At 39.6% G+C, this 21,136-nt stretch overlaps 1 protein-coding gene across 8 annotated transcripts in view; it reads right to left on the reverse strand.

The window, feature by feature from the left end:
• Positions 1-21,136, reverse strand: part of MANBA (mannosidase beta) — a 64,156-nt gene that overhangs the window by 8,100 nt on the left and 34,920 nt on the right. For 7 of the 8 annotated variants that reach the window (XM_041424520.1, XM_041424524.1, XM_041424521.1 and 4 more), the window contains 8 exons: positions 19,299-19,385; positions 18,637-18,804; positions 16,455-16,673; positions 14,998-15,162; positions 13,139-13,283; positions 6,683-6,825; positions 4,709-4,966; positions 1,248-2,506 (listed from right to left, as the gene is read on the reverse strand). In XM_041424520.1, the coding sequence (XP_041280454.1) occupies positions 2,282-2,506; positions 4,709-4,966; positions 6,683-6,825; positions 13,139-13,283; positions 14,998-15,162; positions 16,455-16,673; positions 18,637-18,804; positions 19,299-19,385 (1,410 nt within the window). In that variant the 3' untranslated portion in view covers positions 1,248-2,281. Of the gene's footprint in view, positions 1-258; positions 2,507-4,708; positions 4,967-6,682; positions 6,826-13,138; positions 13,284-14,997; positions 15,163-16,454; positions 16,674-18,636; positions 18,805-19,298; positions 19,386-21,136 lie in introns of all 8 variants that reach the window. The other variant, XM_041424519.1, reaches the window with a different exon arrangement.

The raw sequence follows: 21,136 nt of genomic DNA on the forward strand, positions 1-21,136 counted from the left end.
TCTCCCAAACCTGCTCTCAAGTTCTGTTCTAGAAGGCCATTTGTCATGGCTGCGGGGCACTCTGGCTGCTGCTTTTGCCATAAGGGGAGAATAGCCAGCCCAGAGGGGCCCAGGAGCAAAGGCCATGAGCACAGGAGAATCCACTGGTCCTTAACAAGACATTGCAAGGCAGCACCCTGAAAGAACACTGACAGGGCCAGTCCCCTCTACTGCTGCCACCAGTAATGTGATGACACTGAGGACAAGCACCACACCTACCAAATGCTCTCCTAAGGCTCCTGCTGCCAAACCCCGTCAGAACTGGCAACACAGGCGTGCTGCAGCTGTAACAACACTCAGCAGGCAAGATGGATGTGTGGGTAGGAGAGCAGGGTACCTCCCCACCTCGGACCAGATCTGAGACAAAGGCAGAACAATGTAACCAGTACAGCACAGGATGCCACTGTCAAAGTACCAATGGTTAACCTAAGCACACCTTCCAGCCACTGCATGGTGAGAGAACAGCTTCTATAAATATACACCTACGACAACACCAGGAAACCAAAATAACATATTAAAGATATTGAAACAATAATGGAAGTCAACCTTCCTCTTTAAATTCTGTTTTGAGTTCAAGCATTGACTTAAGCAACTGGTAATCTTTCATAATGGCACCTAGTGCTGAATTAAAGATTTTCAGAGAGAAAGAAGGGACCTACTCCTTAGGGAGCTCCTGGTCTTCAAAAACAGCAATAATTTTAAAAATTGCTCAAACCTTGCTTTGTTGATCTGGTAACTGCAGAAAGCAACAGAGAAAAAAATAATAGAATACGGTTCTGTGTAACTGTGCTGGTAGACTTTATTTGCATAGCCACTTCATTAATCATGTACCACGTCATTTCTTTCAAGATTTTGCTTAAAAATTGTGCGAGGCTAGACAAGGTCACAGTTATCAAAATTAATGAATGGGTTTTGCTTCTAGCAATCCAAAAATTTTTCTACATATCTCAAACTTCACTCATATGCTGAGACGAACAAATATCACTGACCTCCAGATAGGGCTCTTGATTGTCTCTAAACAAGTGATTCCTCCAAAGTTTTGTTTATTTAACACTGTTAAGTGCCATTTTGAAATTCTATCTAGGTGTTGCTGGAAGAGACATTTCTCCATCAGTGTAAAAGAAAGACATCAACAGACTTGCCCTCTTCCTAATACACTGCAGCAGTACATATTAATCATATTTTCTCCACATTTTTTTCTTTCTTACCTTTACTGATGCTTTGATTCCACCTTGATTCCAGGACACCAAAAAAACTGAAGGATTTTTCTGGTATTGTTGGGCCATGATGCCTCTCAGAATAACTTTTTTTTTTCCTTTGTCAACGCCTGCATTTGTTAAGTTTTACTCATGACTGTCACTTTCCCTATCTATTTTACAAAATCTATTAACACTGGCACATACATACACATCCATATTTTGATTGTTTTCGTGTCTTCTTTTAACTAGGACTTGTTGTGAACCAGATGCAACTGCAGTTAGTTGTTTTGGTGACCCAATAAGCATTTGTAAGAAACTCTTATTTATCATTTCCCTTTCATCTCTAAGTTCTTCCTCTCGCTCAGGAGTACGTCAGTTTTGGTTTGGGTCACCAAACCAAAGTATCAACATGCTCATTAAAACTGTGATCACAGCTGAAATGGAGTCGGAATTGTCCCATGGAACACACAGCTGCTCCCCCACAGCACCAGTGAGTAATGCCCACGCGCTGCTTTTAGCACAGCGACGCACATCAGTGGCAGAGGTCGTTCAAACTCCACCTGCTGTGATGCTGATTCTGCTTTGCAAGAAAAGTAATATTTGCTTGGGTGGACAGAGGATCCTTGTGGAACCCCAGCAAGATCCCAGCTGCATTTCAAACCACGGCTGACAGACAAGCCAAATGTTTAGCAACCTGCCCATGGAGTGGCTCAGTGGCCTACTGGAGCCAGTCCCAGCTTCACTCCCTCTCCTTTCTCCCTTGCCCCCAGCATACCTGGCTGTTATCCTAAACTGAATTTCCACTTACAGAATAGTGAAACTAGAAAAAAATATGGATGTGTTTTCAATATACCACATATATTATATGTAAGCTTTGCTGTTGTATCTTTACATTGAACCAGCAGTTAAAATTCACAAGACAGGAAGAGACAGTATGTTCTTCAGACAGCTCAAAGTGCATGTCACTTCAGCTTCAATCAAATTCTTCTAATTTGTTTTTCTCCTCCTGTTTCACTCTTTATCTAGAAGGAAATGAAGTATTCTCAGACAACGTCCAGTAGAGAGGTCAAGACTAGTGAACTTTCTAGTTCTGCAACACTGGTAGGTTCCCAAGGATAAAACACAACCATTTTCTTCTTTTCAGTCATGAGGAAACCATTATCACTAAATCTGCCTTTTATACTCCCTACATCCAGAGTAACAAAAGGAGCAATTGCAGTGGTCTGAAGAACAAATATATAAACATCGTCTTGTTGGGACACAGAGGCCTGAAAGAGAAATAAAAAAAAATGTATTATTGAAAAAATACATGTTAAAGAAGACCCCAGTCACACCCAAAATGGGAAAGACTTGCATATCATTAAAACAGGCTAAAAACCACATTTGATCAAAAGTAGTATTCTTCATATCTAAGAATCATGTAAAAACTACAAATGTTACTAGAGCCTTCCTACAGAATACAATAGATTATGGAAAAATGCCAAGAAGCATTATCACTTTGCCATCTTCTTATGAGAATAACTGAATAAATGGTAATCTGAATTCTACATAGTACTGTAGTACTGCAGTGAAAGAGATTTGTCCTTTCACCAACATTTCACTCAACTTATCAAATCACATCTACTAAGAGAGCTTGCCTTTAAATTATATACATAATAGAAATACACAGAAGCAAAAGATGGTAAAAATCCCAGTAAGACAGAAGGACATCTCATCTTAATGTATCATGGCAGTGAAGCCCTTATACTTAATTTAGTTATATATAAAAAAACAGTTGTAAAATGTAAGGTCAAGGTATAATGTTTTGCATTAAGTTCTATCAGTACTTAAATCTCAAAGAGACTAAATCCCAGCCAGGATGCATTTTCATGCAGCAGTCCCCGTTCACCATGAAGAAAGATTATTCTACATAACTTTTAAATACCAGTTAACCATACATAAACCATATAACCAGTTAACCTCTACAAAAGAGGACAAATTACAGTCAGTGCAGACATCATGTTCCAGTTACAAGAAAAGCAATGCTATTCATTTTTGAGAAAAAGCACACATCCTCTACACATTCTGTTTCCTGAAGAAATATGCTTTTGATGCTTTTTAACAGCAATTCTAGGAACTGTAGCTCTTGGATTAGCAATGTATTTGAAAGTCTAGTTAGCTTATTAGTAACTAAGTACAGATGCACCAGCCTCTTGCAACACAATGATTTTTTTAATCACAGCTGCATTTCTTAAAATGACTACTGTGCATTTATTCTTGCTAGCTACCCTTATTAGTTAATATTGCAAAGACAACAATGTTACAAGATACAGAAATGAAATTTTCAGAAATGCTCCAGTTGCAGAGCTCTTCTTATTGATGATATCATCCAAAAAAACCAAACAAAACAAACAAAAAATCTCCCCACAGCATGACTCAGACTGCAGATTGTACCATCAGATGAAAAAAAAAATTAAAACAGGCTGATTTCTTTTCTTTGTATACTCAGGAGGCAGGCTGTGCTGCCGTGAAAGAGATAAGAAGAGAAAATCTGGCCCATTTTCTTTTTGTAAAGCAATTATGCTGGTCCAGATTCAAAGAGATTAGGCCTCTATTCCCCCCTTGTACAGTTTAGCACTAAAGAGCAAAGCTGCAGTTTGAAAGCCAAATGTGAGAACACAAAGGTCCCCATCCTGCCCATCTGATGATTAGGAATTTTCCAATAAGATGCACAGGCTAAGAAGTGAGGTTTAATAAAGCGTGTGTGCACACACACACACAGTGCATGCAAGCTCTCTGTATACACAGCAAGCTTGCTAGGAGCAGAAGAAATCTAGGAAAAAGCAGCAAACTGACTAAATGACAGTGCTATACAACATTAATGGGGTTTTTTGCCTGTTTAGGAGACTGACACACTTGTCAGCTATTAAGAAATAATCACTACTATGCAAATCAGAACCCTTACTGGAGGGCAGGGATTTGAAGGAGGAAAGGAGCATGCAATACTCTGTGTTAGCAATGTTACACTGATCTGAGAGCGTGAGCACTTCCAGAGGAAATACTGCTGACAATAATGCACTCCACACTCAACTGAACTAGGATCACCTAATCCTGACATACAGCGCTGTCTGCAAGCCAGAACACTTGTCACTATGATATTGGCTGTCTAGGGACAGAAAGAAAGAAAGGAGCGGTGCTATAAGGTGGAAGACAATCTAAACAAATGAAAGAGAGATTCCATTCTTGAAAACAAAACAAAGCCCAGACAAAAACCCACAAACAAATAAACAAACCTCAGCAGTCTTACTTGGATACACATATAGTGACACCAGGAAAAAAAATCTGATTTTGAACTCAACCTGGAAGCCAGAGTAGTAACAACCAAGGAGAAAGAACATTCAGTGGAATGAGACAGTGCACAGCCAGCAAACAACCCAAACCAGTGGGATTAGCAAAACCAAATACAGCAATCTAGCATGATTGATGCTTACACTAAGCTGGGTCTTCTCTAATCCCACGGCATCCTTGAGTGATGAAAGGAAGTAATGGTTTGTAGGACTCTGGAGCCCATCTTCTCCCATGAGACAGAAAGTAATGACACAGCTTTTCCTGGTACAACATCTGCATCTTTCCAGAAGGTCACTGATGGACTCCTTGTAGATGGGGACAGCACTCTGTGCTTTCACAGTCACACCTTCTTTGGCAAGGCTGCACACGGGTTCCAAAGAGCTCCAGGCGTGCACTACGACCTATCAAGCACATTGAGAGAGCACAAAGCTTAGAAGAAAGGCTACATCTCTGAAAACAATGCAGCAGCCTAGATTTCAGATTGCTCATTACAACAGATGCTTTTCTGACAGCACCACCTGATTTCCACCTAGCAAGAAACTACACAATAGATATAGCTACATCATTCTAAAAACCTAACAAGAGGTCAATTTCAAACAGTCCAGAGCTGCTCTTGATCTGAAAGACTTTTTTGTTTTCTCCAGGCTCCTTGAAAGGAAGAGATTGCCAATTCCTGCCAAGTGAGTGTTGGGAGATGGAATTATTGAGTGACTAATTTATTGACTCCTCTTCCTCCCTTCCTGGATTTCAGAAAAACTCTAACTGAGGATTTTTTTGAGATTGCTCAGCATTATCTGATGTAACCCAACTGGGTATGCTAGAGTTTCTGCATAGTCATCCTTAAACAGCAGCAAGCCCCATCATCTTAAAAGGGATTGTGAAGGTTACATTAATACAGCAAAATACATTCCCAGACATCTTCCATGCATTATGAATATACCCTTTTTAAAAGGGCATAATTTGGAAATTAAGCACTTAATGAAAATTACAACATTCTATTTCATACATTTTCAGTTATTTTTGCCTTAACAGGAGTGTGCAGTCAGGAATAGATCTTAACTCCTTTCAAGAGTTAAATTCCAAATCTTGTTGAAGTGCAATATACAGTATTCGTCAGAACTATTCTACTGCCAACACTTCTCTGATGCTATCAGAAAATCTGAATGTATGTCTGTTAGAACAACTCAGACCAGAAATGAACAATTTCATTAAGTGCAGTCCTATTCCAAGAACTGACTATCCAGAAACTGCAACCATTTTCTGTAGCATATATTACTCCATATAAGCAACCTCATAAATCTGAAAATTCATGGAAGCCCACCAGACACAGCAATGATCTTGGAGCTGACATACTCATACTACTAGTGAATTATTCCAGGTCTCGAGGTCTGTTTCCCCATCCTTCACACTGTCTTCACATGGGACACACTTGATGTCAGGAGCTATATCTCATAGTGGAAAACGGTCCCTAAATTCATCTGGGGTCTGGCTGCCATATGATTAATAGCAACAAAATGTAACAAACTGAAAAGGAAGACTGTTTACAAAGAAACACAGCAGTCCAAATACTGACTCAAAAATCCTATCAGTTTCTATAGCATTACCAGAAAACAGTTAAGGCATCAATTGCAAAGTGGTGACATGCACAGGTGACCTTCCAATTAAAGATGTGCTGTCCATATTTCAGAAGATAATCCAGTCCTTTTTCCCAAAGCTGTATAGTTTGAGTACTGGTAAGCAATGGCACAATCCCTTTTCTCCCCCCTACTTAATCAGGTTATCTAGTTCTAACACCCAGGGAAGAGTTTTGTTAAGCAGTGAGGTACCATTTTTCACACTTTGTTGAATTTAACCATCAATCCCCTAAGATTTCAACAGAATAGTTCATTTCAGCCTTATACCTACAGGCTACAAACAAAGCAATTCCTTCTTCTGTGAAGTACTACACACTACTTTAATAAATAATGGTGTTGCCCCTAAGAATAAACACTAAGAGTTGCATCTCATGGTGTTTGAGCATGGCCTTACTGAAGCTTGTCTGTGCAAAGATGTGCTCATTTCAGCTTCTCACATTTTTGTAGGAGGCACTCAAGAGTGGTGAGGTAGGTGTCACTTACCCTTAAAGTTAGCTTGTGGTCCTCATGAAGGTCTGAGACACCATAGATGTGCAACACCCCTTTGTCTTCATAGGCCACAGGCAGCAGTGGTGCAAAGAAGTTCTGGGCAAAATAATGGAGCAGTTTCCACTTACCACCATACTCTAAAAATGGTTAAAAAGAAGCAACACTGAAACTGAATCCAAGATTGCCTTGTCACACATTCCCTGCATGTGCTTTCTGGTCCTGCTGTTGGCAATGCAACATCCCCCTCCACCCTTTTTCATCTCTATCAAGTGCAAAGAATGACTGAAGGTATTCTTGCTTCCTTCCAGGCAAGGCTCTGCCCTGGAAAAGAGCTGATGCTCTTTCAAGCTCTGAGCTTTCCTGAAAGTTTACACTTTTCTCTCTCTGTCCTATCACTGCTACACTGTCATTCAGTTAAAGGAAGCCTTGAACACAAGTGACAAGGCTGACACAGCATACCACACATAAACCAAGCAGCTGGAGCATCTGTGCTGTTGAGAATCCAGACAAAAACACTGGCATTGCCTAGGACTATCACTACTATAAAAAGAAACAAGGCACTTAGACAAAGTGCTCTCTTCCCCTTTTTCAGTCTTCCTTTCAGCTCTTCCTTAGAGGACATCAGTAACAATAAAGACAAAAATAAGTTCCCAAACCAAAGACAACTGTGAGCTTGGCAAAACAAATTTGCCAAGATCTAGAGACAACACCTCCTCCTTGGGAGTTAGTATTCATGACAGGCACACGGCAAACAGTTCACACCGTTTCTTTAATGGAAAGCTGTACCTCATTACTTTTAATACTTTGAAAGTCTGCCATCAAACTGGAAAAGCCATCAAACTCTGCATCCTCTCCAAAAAAAGCACTTTTGCTTTCTTGCTTTGCAACACTGCCACATAACCATTTTGAAAGACAAGATGCATCCATTTCTTCCTCTATTAACATTCCATCTAGCACCTACTATGTGCATTTTAACTTTGTCCTTGCTCAACCATTATCCAGTCACTGAAATGGCACTGAAAAGAAGTAGCAAGTCAGCTGCACCATCTCACAAGGAAAGAAAAGTTAGATACTGGTTTCATTCTTGTTCCTGGTTATTTTATACTACAAGTTTAAAGCTGATGTATGCTTGATGATGTATGAAGAATATTTTCATTGAGATGTTTTTGTTGTAACTCTTAGCAATTACTCTCTTAGTTTTGGTTCTGGTACAAAGCTCTTAGCACTTTCAAACATCTCATAATTAAAGACCTATCCAGAGTCATCTTTAAAGGGCTGTTGTGGGTTTCCCAGGGGGACTTGAACATGCTTTGTCTGCACTCCACACAGACATGAATGAACCTTGTGAAGAATAAGTGCATTAGTTCAATTTCAGCATCTTACACATCATCTTGTTCTCAGCAAGTTCACAACCAGCTAGCTTGGAGGGCAACAAGAGAAGCTCATATCTGCCTGGAAAATCCACACAAGATTGAACTGTGCTATGAGATCAGTCTGTTGCCAGCAAAAACACCACTGGCCTTCACGTTAATTGCACTGAAGCAAAGCAAAGAGATAAGGCTGGAGGAAAGCTTCAGGAGAGGTAGCTGCATTTCTTCAAAACAGACAGTCGATGAACTGATGAATATACTCAATACATTGGTGCTTCTCAGTATAGAACTGTAGAACCATTTATTATGGAAAAGATCTCCAGGATCAAATTCAGCTGTTCACCCACCAAGTGCACCATTAAACCACGTCCCTAGGTTCCCATGCCATATCTGTACATCTTGTAAATACCTCTAGGGATGGTGATTCCACCACTACCCTGGGCAGCCTGCTCCAATGTTTGACAACACCTTCAGTGAAGAATTTTTCCCTAAGATCCAATTTAAACCTGCACTGGCACAACTTAATGGCATTTCCCCTTATCCTGTCACTTGTTAACGGAGAAAAGGGGCTGACCCCCACCGTGCTATGATCCCCATTCAGGTAGCTGGAGAGATCAAAAAGGGGTGCAAGGGGGTGTGTGTGTTTGTGTGTCCCAGCCTCCTTTCCTCCATGCTCCCTCAGCTGCTTTCCACAAGCCTTGTGCTCCAGACCCTTCCCCTGCTCCACTGCCCTTCTCTGGACATGCTCCAGCACCTCCATGTCATTCTTGCAGTGAGTGGCTCAGAACTGAACGCAGAATTTGAGGTGCAGCCTCAACAGTGCTGAGTACAGGGGGACAAATCCCATCCCTACTCTTTCTGGCCACAGACACAAGCCAGGATGTCCTTGGCCTTCCCAGCCAACTGAGCTGGTTCACGTTCAGCTGCTCTCAACCTGCACCCCAGGTCCTTTTCCACCAGGCAGCTTCCCAGCCACTCTGGCCCAGCCTGTGGCACTGCCTGGGGCTGCTGTGACCCAAGGCAGGACTCAGCACTTGGCCCTGTTGAACCTCATAAAACTGGCCTCAGCCCATTGATCCAGCCTGTCCAGATCTTTCTGCAGAGCCTTCCTGCCACTTCCACCCAACTCTGTGTTGATTGCAAACTGGCTGAGGGAGCATTTGAATCCGTTGTTCAGATTATTGATATTAAGCAGAGCTGGCCCCAGTACTGAGCCCTGGGAAACCCCAGTCAGCTGGATGTGAATCCATTCACCACCACACTTGGCCTGGCCCTCCAGCCAGTTTGTTTTCATGGTGAACAGTGCACCCATACAAATCATGAGCAGCCAGTTTCTCCAGGAGAATGTTCTGGGAAATGACATTAAGGCTTTGCTAAAGTCTAGACAGACAACACCACAGCCCCTCCTCATCCACCAACTGCATCAGCTTGTCACAGAAGGAGATCAGGTTGGTCAAGTAGGACCTGCCTTTCAAAAACCCGTGCTGGCTGGGTCTGATCCCCTGGTGATATGAACAAAGGCATGTTCTGGCACTCCAAGGACACTACCTGACAGAAAACATTGGTGGTTTAAAGAACAAATCTGCCAAAAATAGGGGGTGCTAAAAAATTACTCTTCAGTCACTAAACTTGAGAAGATGGGAGACTTGGACTGGGGATGGATTATCTGAAACCGAGTAAACAGGAGAGCAGTATCTGATCCAAAAAACAGAAGTTATGGGCTTTGTATGAGAAATGGGCAGGGAGAGTCTGGGAGGGCTTGAAATCTCTAAAGCCCTCAGGACTGCTACAGGACTTCCTGGAATTTCCATTGTCAATTAATTAAATTGCCAATGCAATAGACGTTGCTAACTGCAGAATCCAGGCAAAGCACACCACAAGCTCAGACAAGTTATCCAGCATAGTCTGAGGTTTCAGTGCCTGTTGACTTGAATTTTTTCCTGAGTTTAATTCACATAATGAAAATCTAGGCTTCAGCTGTCTTATGTATGGAAATGAATAATGCAATTAATGTAGAGCAGTTTCTGCTTCTTAGTGTAATATAAAATCCTGGTTCTTTTTGAATGGGTCCTTCTCTCAATCTCTGCTGTGCCTTGATTTCCAACTGGATTACATAGCCACACTGCAGAGGGAAAGTGAGGCAGCAGGGATCCTCAAAAAACCTTTCCAGCAAAGGTGACACTCATGTTCACTCAGAGTGAACATGGCACTAAACTTCCACAGGAAAACCCAAGCAAACAAAAACCCCAGCCAACAAACAAAATCAAACAAACCACACACTTGAAAGTTTGCACCATTTCAAAACCCACTCTACTACTAAGATACCCATTTGTTTTGGAATGTTTGAAACATCATTAGTCTGCTCAACTCAGATGAGCTTTTAAGACTGGTATTTCCTTTCCCAAAAAAACTAGAGCCATTTTAAAGAACCAAACCTCAACTGCTGCAGCAGTTTCACACAGGAAGTGTTTTCCAAAGACAACTTTTCCAGCAACAGGATCTTAATAATAAATTTGTCAAAGTAACTCCAGACAACAAGGAAAACTGAAACTAATTAAAAAGCCCATATTTTTCAGCTCTTCTGTTGTTAGGACCAGAACTACATTCCTTTCTTTAAAAACAGGCAGGTTTTTAAATACACCATGAACACAAACCCAAAAATGTATATAAAAAATCTGGAGGTCAGGAAGTTATCATGAGAAACCTCTGGGTTTAAACTTTGCTGTTTCGGACATGCATGCCCAAAGGCAACAGTCAAAAGTTATTTAAAATAGCCCTGGGGTGGTTTTCTCCTCCTCCAACATTTAAAGAAGTTCTTACAGAAATCAAAGTTCCTCAATTTTTCTTGACACTAACAAGGGAATTGCACTCTCTGTGGTATTAAACTTCAGAACAGGAAACTAGAATTAGGTGTGTAATGAAATCCAATACCCTTTTTTCTGACTCTTCCCTGAAGGCTTCTACACTGATGGCAGGAGTGCAAATAAACAGATCTCCCTGAAATGATTTTAAATTAATCACTTCACACCATTAAATACAACCGAGAAACATGCTGCTAGTTCTTTCCTCACCTCAGCCTCATGAATTCAGATCAATCATTCTCCATAACAGCCTGTACTAGGGCTCGCCAGGGGCTCTATATATTGAACCTGCAATAAAAGCCAAGGGAATCTCAAGACTACGAGTTGGGTACCTCAAGCTGACACTTGTCTGGGAGTGTCACAGTGCTCCACCAAAACATACTGCAGAGATGCTAAAGCACCCAACACGGCACAGGCAGCTTCACAGCTGGGCGCTAACAGTCAGAACCCAGTTGTGGTAAAAGCTGTTTACTTCTGAGCTGAAGCCAGAAGTACTATGACACAAGTGCTGCGCTGTGTTTCCATTCAGCCCAAGCAAACATCTTAAAGGTAAAAGTTAAAAGGAGAAACATTTGCTACCTTCTTCCTTCCCCACCATGTGCAAACATCTCTGCTTTGAACCGGAAATTATGTAAACCCCTCCATGACTTTCTGCAAAGTAACAGATTTCAATAAAAGCACTCATTGGTGATACTACTGTGCCACCTAACAAGATGCAGAAACGTGTTTTTGAAGTGCAAATAAAACTCATTTCTCACAAGTCTTGCATAATTTCAGCCATTAGCATTTCAAAATCCCTCTACCACACTGCCTAATTAAATGAATATTAAACCTTTCCTCATCTCACTGAGGGAATACAACAAAACAAAGGGACAGCTGTATCTCTGCTGAGCTTCTTTCTTCTAAACTTCAACAACATATGAATAATTCAAGTATTTGATAAATATTCTACAGTGATGTCATCTCTGTACTCAAAAAGACATTTATGGTCTCCATGACCATTACATCTATCAATACACCTGTCTTTACAAAGGGACACTTTTCCAAGCAACTTTTGCTCTTGAGGCACTTAAAACCTATGAGCACCACTCATTGCTAGAATCATAAAAGTGAACATTGTAATATTCCATTTCCTAATACAAGTCTAGAAAGTCCAGAAAGATAAGCATCATAGCTGGACCGCTGTCTTATCATTTAAATAAATTAGCCTCTTTCTTCTACTGGTTTTTGCTTTGTTGTTGCAGTTATTTTGTTTGCATTAATTAAAAAAACAAAACAAAACAAACAAAACAAAACAACAACAAAAAACCAAAAATAACCCAGAAAGGGAGAGGGACAAACATCTCCCAGAAAAAGAGGAGGAGGATGGGCGTGGGCTAATTTTTTCCCAAAATCAGGCCAAATGGCATTTTATTCCAAGGGCACATCAAGACTGTTCATAGACAGTCTTACTTTTTCTCTTAGCTTTTTCTAGTTTGTTCATATTTTTTCACACATAAAATGCTTAAATAAAGATTTTCAAAACCAAAATATGTGAGAATTAACTAAAATTGAAAGAGAATCTACCCAAGTCCTACACAGCTGCCATAGGACAGCTTCGCCATTTCAAAATGACTCCTAGACAAAATGTTTGGGACATGAAACACAGCCACTTCCCTCATGCCACACATGCCTCATTCCTCCCCTACTTCTTACTGTCTAAGTGACTTATCTCTTTATATGTCTCTTTATATTGTCTGTCTGGTTTTGTGTTCTAAAAGAAAAAAAAAAGTGTAAATAGCATATTAGCAGAATAATTTAGTCATTCGCCTCATCTGACACCAAGTTAGACATCAAATCTCAGCCAGTCATCTCCTATAAAAAGTTCCTCAGAAGCTACGCTGGGTGAGAGATATCTTATGAAGTTCTATGAAAATCAAATTCATCATGGAGAAGATAATTCACCCCAGTTCTGAGACAGCTAAGGACACACAGCTAATGAATCACATTTGGAGATAACCATCTCCCCCCCAGCTGACTAGAGAAGAAATCTAGATGTTCAAATTTTACATCATAAATCCCATCCTGTAACGCATTTCTAAAGGATGGACAGAAATATGTTCAAAGTTTGTAAAGGTACCCAAGAGACAGAGCAGAGCTATATTTCTTAATCTGATACTTCCAGATGAGGAAAACACAACTGGTAGCTGGTGCTTTTTACTAGACTGTCACAAACTTACCCAAGGAAGCCCATGAAGGTGCCTGCCAAATGTCATTGAGCTGCCAGTACAGAGCTCCCATGGTGTGTCCTTCTCCATTGATTATTTCACTTTGACTAAAACGATAGAATTCAGTTTCTGTCTTTATACACTGAGCCTGCATCACCTTGGTCAACAAAGAGACAAAAAATATTTTTGGCATATTGGATTTTACTTTTTTTTCAAAACTTGTGTGAATATATTGATACACGACACAGACTTTACAGCAACAGCACATAACTTTAAATTTGAGCCCTGTGGAGTATCCACCTGCAGTGCAGTGGAACTCTGCTGAAAGGAGATCTATTCCTAGCAGCTCCCAACAGCTTTGCAAGCAGTACCCATCAAGAATTTCATATGGGGCTACTTCCATACAGTGAGGATGGTCTTTGAAAGGGAAATCAAAGACAAGGAAAATAAAATGAAATTTAAAATAAGGTTTTTTTTACATTAATTTAAATAACCCCCTTCAGAGTTGCAAAATTATGTAAAGCTGCATTGCCTTCAATATACATTACTTTAGAGTCTAAACCCCTAAACTCTGAACTCACGTTCTCACTACAGTCAAAACTGTGCATCAGAAAAGTAACCTTTTTTCAGCTGCACTCCCACTCCTTTTCTCCTTCTCCATGGCATCTAAAAACCACTTTTCAGAATTTTTCATTGGCCAAGTTCTCAATGGATGCTAAATAGACTGCTATATTTTCTTCACACAGTTTATTATTAGGCTGGGGAAATATACAGAAATTCTTAAAATAAAGTTAAAAGCCTTTAGGACAGCCCAAAAGGTAAAGATATTACTTCTGGTTAAACACTAAAACAAGTTCGCTTTCTTGATCCTTTTTGCTATCCTTATTTTGGTATTAAATTGCTTAACCTGTTAATAAGGCCTTGACAGACTTAGCTTTACAGACACTCTCCCAGCTTTTTTTGAGTCAGGACCTCATGGTGAAAGCTTTACCCCTGAATTCAATTTCACAGCATCATTGATCCCTGTTCTCTTGTCAAGAGTGCCAAAAATTCTCAAGCAATTTTGCTTGCATATAAAACTTGCTGACAGCAGCTCTCAAACATTAGAAACTTAGTGAGCATGCAGTTACTTCCATCAATAGTGTTTCTGAAATTCTTGAAACACACCAAAAATTAACAGCACTTTCAATTTGCATAATAGCATTAGAAAGTTACTTAGCATCTTTTAAAAACTGCACAGAAATCACAAATAAAGAAACAAGCATGATGTAGAACTACTATGAATGAAAAGCAAAATACATGCTTCTGATTTGAAAAAAACCCCAAAAATATATTCTCTAAAGTATCAATATTTGAGTCCATAATAAAATAAAAGCTACTACTAATCTAATTAATAGAGAACTTTGAAAAAAATTTTGCTTCCAAAGCTCATGTGCTCCACGTGGCAAGAACCAAAGCAGTGAGCCTACAGGGGCCACATGAAGAGCAAAACATCCCCACCCTGGAACAGGGAGCAACATGCAGCACTGGGAATAATTCTTGTACCATGGAAGCCCAGCACATCCCTGCCTCCTTCCCCAGCTATGTGAGCCCAGCTCAGGAGAAGGACCAAGGCAGCACATACTGGCAGACTTTCTCCCAGTTGAGACAGTTTCTGGGCAACTCCCTGATTATTCCAGAAATTTGGGAGTCTCTCTACACTAAAGGAGAGACAAGCTAGCTCCAAACTAAACTGGACTCTCCAGTTCTTCAGAATGGAAACTTTCTGTGTGATGGAACACTCCCTAAGGGACCAGGTCCAGTTCTAACAGCTGACAGAATTTAATGGAACAAGTACTGACAGCTACTTCTATGGAAGACATCCCTGTTACCTGAGTGAGGTAAATCATATCCTTGAACTGCTTTACAGGATCTGGGCTCTGGGGAAGCTTGAAATGACGCCCAATCTCTTGAAGCATCTGAATATTGCCACCTTCATGGTGCTGCCGATGGAGAGAAAAATTGCTTGTGTAGGACCAGTCCTCAGGGGAGGAAACCTTTAAAAACCACAAAAAAAGGTATCTGAATGAAAAGGTAGAAGGTACAATGACAGCCAGGATACTGAGGAAAGGATATCCATTACAGCTACTGATATCATCCAAAACCTTAAAACTGGTAGTATATTTCTGAAGTGCCTCATGCAGTCATGCAAAGATTTTTAATCACTAACACCCTTTGCTTACGCTCCTTGTAGAAATAAATGAAAACACACATTGCTGTTGAACCCCGAAGAGCAACTTTTGGCTCAGTGGCATTTAACTTAATTGTCCTAAGGTTGGCCTTAGGGACCTCAGAGTTTTGCTTGCATTCAGAAATTTCAGTAAATCAGAAATACCCTAGATTAATATGGAAGAATGTAATCTAGTCAAACACATTGAGGTATAAAAGTTATATAAGTCAGTAGAGGTATAAATTCTAATAATATGTATATATATTTTCAAAACCTACTTCTGATAACAAATTACCATAAAACAGCTTTTTTCAGCTAAAGACAATGACACAGCCTAACCCATTAAGTTATTATTGCCAAGTTTTCATTGTAATTACTATCGCTAAACAATCTTATCTAAATTTGTTTCTTTTTAGGCCAGATTGAATAATTTTTATTGTTATTAATACAGATGAATGTTCTGATTATGTTTCACATAACAGGCTTTGCCCAGCAAATTGAAAGAAACATTCTGAACTCCTTTTGGTTGCATGCATGACTATCAACATCTCTCCCTGGACAAATGGACAAACAGCATGGTATGTCTCTGCTCCACTTTGATAAATAAGACAGAACATATAATAGCTAAATTTAATGGAGACAAAACCAAATCCTCTCACATGCAATACATTAAGAAATAGATTATTTAAATGAAAGAAATTGGTAAATATACAGAAATCAAAACATTTTAAAACCCAGTGCAATTCAGCTTTTGTCATATTTCTCCTCTTTCTCAAACACATATCCCTAGACACCACAAAAGTAAACAGATGTTAGTCAATCATTACTGAGCTATACATTAAATAGAATTGCTACCAGAAATAACAGTTTCATAATAGTCTCTCATCCAAACCAAGTTCCTCTTGCAACATCAAGGTAAGTATATTGAACACCAAGGAGGGAAACAGAATGGTTCCATCCCCTCCCTCCCCACCAGCACACACCTCTATCCCACTTATGCCATACCATGCCTAACAACACATTACTACAGTTTGGATGCAGAAGGTTTTTGGGAAGAGACTCATTGCCCTCACTAAATGAGAGCAAAGGGGACAGCAAGGAGTGGAAGCCCAGCCTCACCTTTTCAATTGTACTGAAGGAAGGCCAGGACTGAAATCCATACTCTGAAGCAAAACGAGTTTTAGGATACACTGTCCAGTTCCAGCAGTCACTGTTGTAGTCATAAAAGTGTGTATCACCATAATGGGTGTCATAAGGATTCCGGGAGAGCCAGCCTTCTTTAACTGACTCCAAGCCATTGGTGGGACTGGATGCCACAAAAGGACGACTCTTATCTTCCTGGGATTTAAAAAAAACAAATACAACCCAATGTGTCAATACAAAGTGATTGACACTTACTATCTGAATACATAGACTACTATTTGAAAAGAGGGGCTTGGGGGCAGGGAGACCATACTTTTTCCAAATTTCTCAGTCGCTACCTAGGAAACATTCCTTTTTATGTCCTAACATTCATCATCTTTACTTACTTAATTAGCTTCTTACTTATGTTCTTGGAGGACAGCTGGGCTTGATTCTGCTTGCTCTGCTCTTCTGAGGGATTCTCTCCTCACATCAAGAGATTTTCTATCTTTATATGCCTCTAAATTCTTAATGAAGGCTATTTAAAGTGTGCCTTGTGAAATATATACTCAAGGAACATTAATATTTGAGTACTATGACTTCTTTATGGAAAATTATTACTTTTGCAGTGTTTTTACAGGAACAAGGCCATGATTTTCACCTTTCTTATTAAACAGTCACCTAAATTTAGTCCTAACAAATCCAAGGTGTTCTGCTTTTAATACATGCATGGTACCATTACAAGTTACTGTCATTTTAGCTGGCTCTGCATGCTAAGATGGATGAGACTACAAGGAGTGTTACATTTCAAATTGTTCAGAGCTGCCTTTATTTATAGTCTCAGTAGATTTAGAATACTAAATCTTTTAACAATAGCCTACAAAGTACTGAATCCTTTTGCAGGTATAATTCATTTCTGCAGTATCCTTTTGCAGGTATAATTCATTTAACATCCTACTTCTAGTAAGACAGAAGCCCAAGTTAGTCACCAGTAACAAGTTACTGCAATTGGCTCGAACACAGCAATGCACTCGGACACTTGCTTCATTTTAAGAAACAATCCTGTTTCCCACATCATCTTCTTTCTTTTTTTCTTGGCGTGAGTAATTAATAATTAACTGAAACAATTTACTACAGGAAATCCTGGATTCCCTGAAGTCTTTAGCTCAAAGGTAGAAGTCTTTTCAGGTTACCAAGTCCAGGACTACCAGTAGTTTTAAGTTTCCTCAGCTGGCTTGTATTGCACAGGACCTGAAGTTATCTCCCTCTATGGTTCCTTTTTGCACTGAAAATAATTATTCTACTGACTTAAAATAAAAATGGGTCCATCTTGGATGGCAGTGCTGCACAAGTACCAAGCCAGACCACCTCATTTTGTTGCACACACACTGGCCACCCAGCTCATGTAGCTAATCACAAAAACACCACAGCACACCACCTTTACACACAGCTCAGTACAGAAATCTAGAATCTCCTCTTCTAAGAGGATAAGAAACCTAAAAAACCTGTGCAAAATCACACTAGACTTCATCAAGGATTCCAGGTGTTTGTGGCCTGCATACTCGCAGTTTAAATTTTGCATCAAAATATTTTACTTTGCCTTCACATACCGTAGAACACCAACATTTTGTTTACAAAATCAATACAATGACTACACAGCATGAGTTCAATGTTTAGCATCACTTATGCTTTACCTGCTTAGAACAAAAAATATACAGTGACATAGTCAAGAAGTAACATCTTTATAGATTACTTCAACTGCTATTAAAAGACCTGAGGGTTGTTAAATGCTTTTCACAGTGCTCTTCAACAAAACTGGATAAAGGAAACCTGATCATTGAGATTAATTAATTAATGGGCAAGCTGATTTTTGTCCACTGGAAGTGAAGGCACTCATGGACATACTAAAAGCAGGAAAGAAAAAAGAAGCAAGATCTACTACACTTTCAGGTCTTAGTTTACACATCACAAAATGTTAAAGACATGTTTCTTTGTTTTAATTTGGAGAATAACTCTTGAGTTTAGAGAGTTGTTTAGAAGAGTTGGAAAGAGCAATTTCTCAAAACGCTCTTCTTCATGTCTTAAAAGGATTAGAAGAAAAAAAGGAAATCCCAGCTTGCTCCAGTATTAAAACCTTTTGCCAAGCCATATCATCCTGCAGTTTCTTGAGATTACTTACACTAAGAACTATTTCACGTATGTTCTCCACATAAAGGATCACGTAGTCTTTGATATAGACTCCTATGTCAGGATAAGGTATGGAGAACCAGTTGCTTGCAATTGCTGCTTCATTTTCATTGTTACCACTCCACAGAATAATTGATGGATGAGATTTTAAACGTCGCACCTGAAATACAACTTACAGTTTCACAAGTCAAGCAAAATTACTTATATTAACAATGAATTTTTTAAAAAATAATCACTTTATTACTAGTTGAATTACAAGTCCACATGTATATTACATATGCTAAGCCTACAATTCCCTTTTTTTGCCACACGGTTCACTATTCCCTCAGCTTGCCACCAGGCTCAAAGTTTTGTAATATACGCTTTCAGAAGGGAAAACTTCTATATTCTGACATACATCTGCCTTATGCATGTATGTACCACCCACCTCCACTCAGCCATGTGTGAAGGATAAATTCTGTGCAGTCTGCTTGAGTGACAACTCCTGCAATCAGTCAGAGGAGTTCAAGAAGATTTAACAAGGTTACATTTTGTGTCTGCTACATAAAGGTACACTAACAAAAACTTCAAAACAACCATTTCTGGAAAGCTAACTTACACAGTCAACGAAAAACAGAAAATGTGAAATAGAGCTTTGACACATGGATAAAATACCTGATGAGAAACTTCTGCTCTTACGGATTCTAAATAATTCTGGTCGGTTGGATATAGCGCACAAGCAAACATGAAATCCTGCCAAATCTACAAGGGGAAGGAAAGATGAAAAAAACTGTCAGCAAGTTACTTTACATACTTGAAAAATATATGGCTATTGGGATGCACAGTCCTTTCTTCAGACAGCAAACAAATCACATTCACCATGGGGCTCAAGTATGTGCATACTCCACTGTGGTTATCCTCAATATCAGGGTTTCAAAATATTTACCCTTAGGAATCAGCTCCTGACAGCCTACACTGAGGAGCGGAATACGGCTCAGTAGATGAAGTTCTGTGAGTTTCAACAGAATAATCAGAAACATGAACATGTAACAATTTGCAGCTGAACAGAACAATTTCATATTTACTTACTATTTTGCAGGTGTAACACCAAATCCCCATTACTTAATGAGAAGAGACAGTAATTCTTCTGATGTGGTACTGAGCACACTTAACAGACCTTAACGTGTACTTGTTAAGACAACACCTCCATACGAAACTATCAAAAAACCAGCAAATCTTACCCAGTAAGAAAGGCAGAAACAAACTAGATGCTCTAAAAACACTGTGATCTCTCTCTCCAAAGAAAGATCAAGTAGATATTATTAGAGAACAGCAAGCCTTTCAATTCAAGAACAATAAACTCCATTCGTACCTTGCAGGAGAATTACAAAAATGGGAACGGAAGCCCAGTGAGATGGGTAAGATTTCTTGTTTACCTGTCTTGTTTTTTAAATTGCCATGACCTTGGGGCTCCTTCTAGTCTGTCTCAAATTTCTAGAAGGAGCACCTTAACCCAAAGGAGTCTGTAGGAGACTCCACTTTTCTGAGCACCATGCTACATAGAGAGAGACAGAGGCTAGCTCCTCACAAAACTGCATTTTCATTGCAGTGAGAATATGCTTTTCCATGGCTCTTTTCAGCACACATTCCCTTAGGAAACTGAAGATAAAGAATAGGACAGTGGGGGACAATGGAGTCATTAAGAATTGTTACAATCCTAACACTGTACAGCAAAAGCAAAACCATTGCTGCAGAATCACTCATAATCCTTTAGGGGCTGTTGGTGTCAAAACTCTCTGATTGAAAGAAACTTTTTCTCACTATTTCCTTCAGTGAGCTATCACTGTTTTTCCTTAAGCACAGTTTGACTCCAATGCGTTTTTAAGCCTTTACAAGACCATCAGAAGAAACAAAACCAAAAGCCTCCCTAGTGCCCCGTCCAGAAAAAGGGTCTGATTCCCTGCATTTACTGGCTATTTTGGCTGTTAAATAGGATCTACCTCTTGCACTGAGCACTGTACAGACACAGATCTATGTGGCCTACTTAAGGTGCCTAGTGTCAAAAATTAAAGAACTCTAAGTGCTCAGAAGTCTTGAAAATCAGGACACTCATTCAGATCACTAAAATAGATGTAACTTTTTTTTTTTTTTTTGCAAGCACACACATCTGAAAGCAGCAAGGTACAAATACTGTTTCCCTTCTTCTTATGGTGTAGACTATGACCAAACACACTTCTCAGGATTTTTAATACCAGATGCAGCTTGACCTTCATTCATCTAGCCACTGCTTCATCATAACTTATTAATATGTGCCTCCAAGCTTATATAACAAAAGAAAGGTACTCATCTAGGATTAGTGATTGCAGCAGGTGTTCACCTTACAGCTACAGTTATATTCAATTATAGCTTGTTCAAAACGGCCCCTTGGATAATGCCTTCCATGTTTGTCTTTGGGTCAAAAGAAATGTCTGAACCAAAAACACCCAAACTTTTTCAGCTGTTGCTAAAAAGAA

The sequence above is a fragment of the Onychostruthus taczanowskii genome, unplaced genomic scaffold (assembly GCF_017590055.1).
Source record: "Onychostruthus taczanowskii isolate IOZ18803 unplaced genomic scaffold, ASM1759005v1 scaffold82, whole genome shotgun sequence".
In the NCBI taxonomy this organism is placed as follows: Eukaryota; Metazoa; Chordata; class Aves; order Passeriformes; family Passeridae; genus Onychostruthus; species Onychostruthus taczanowskii.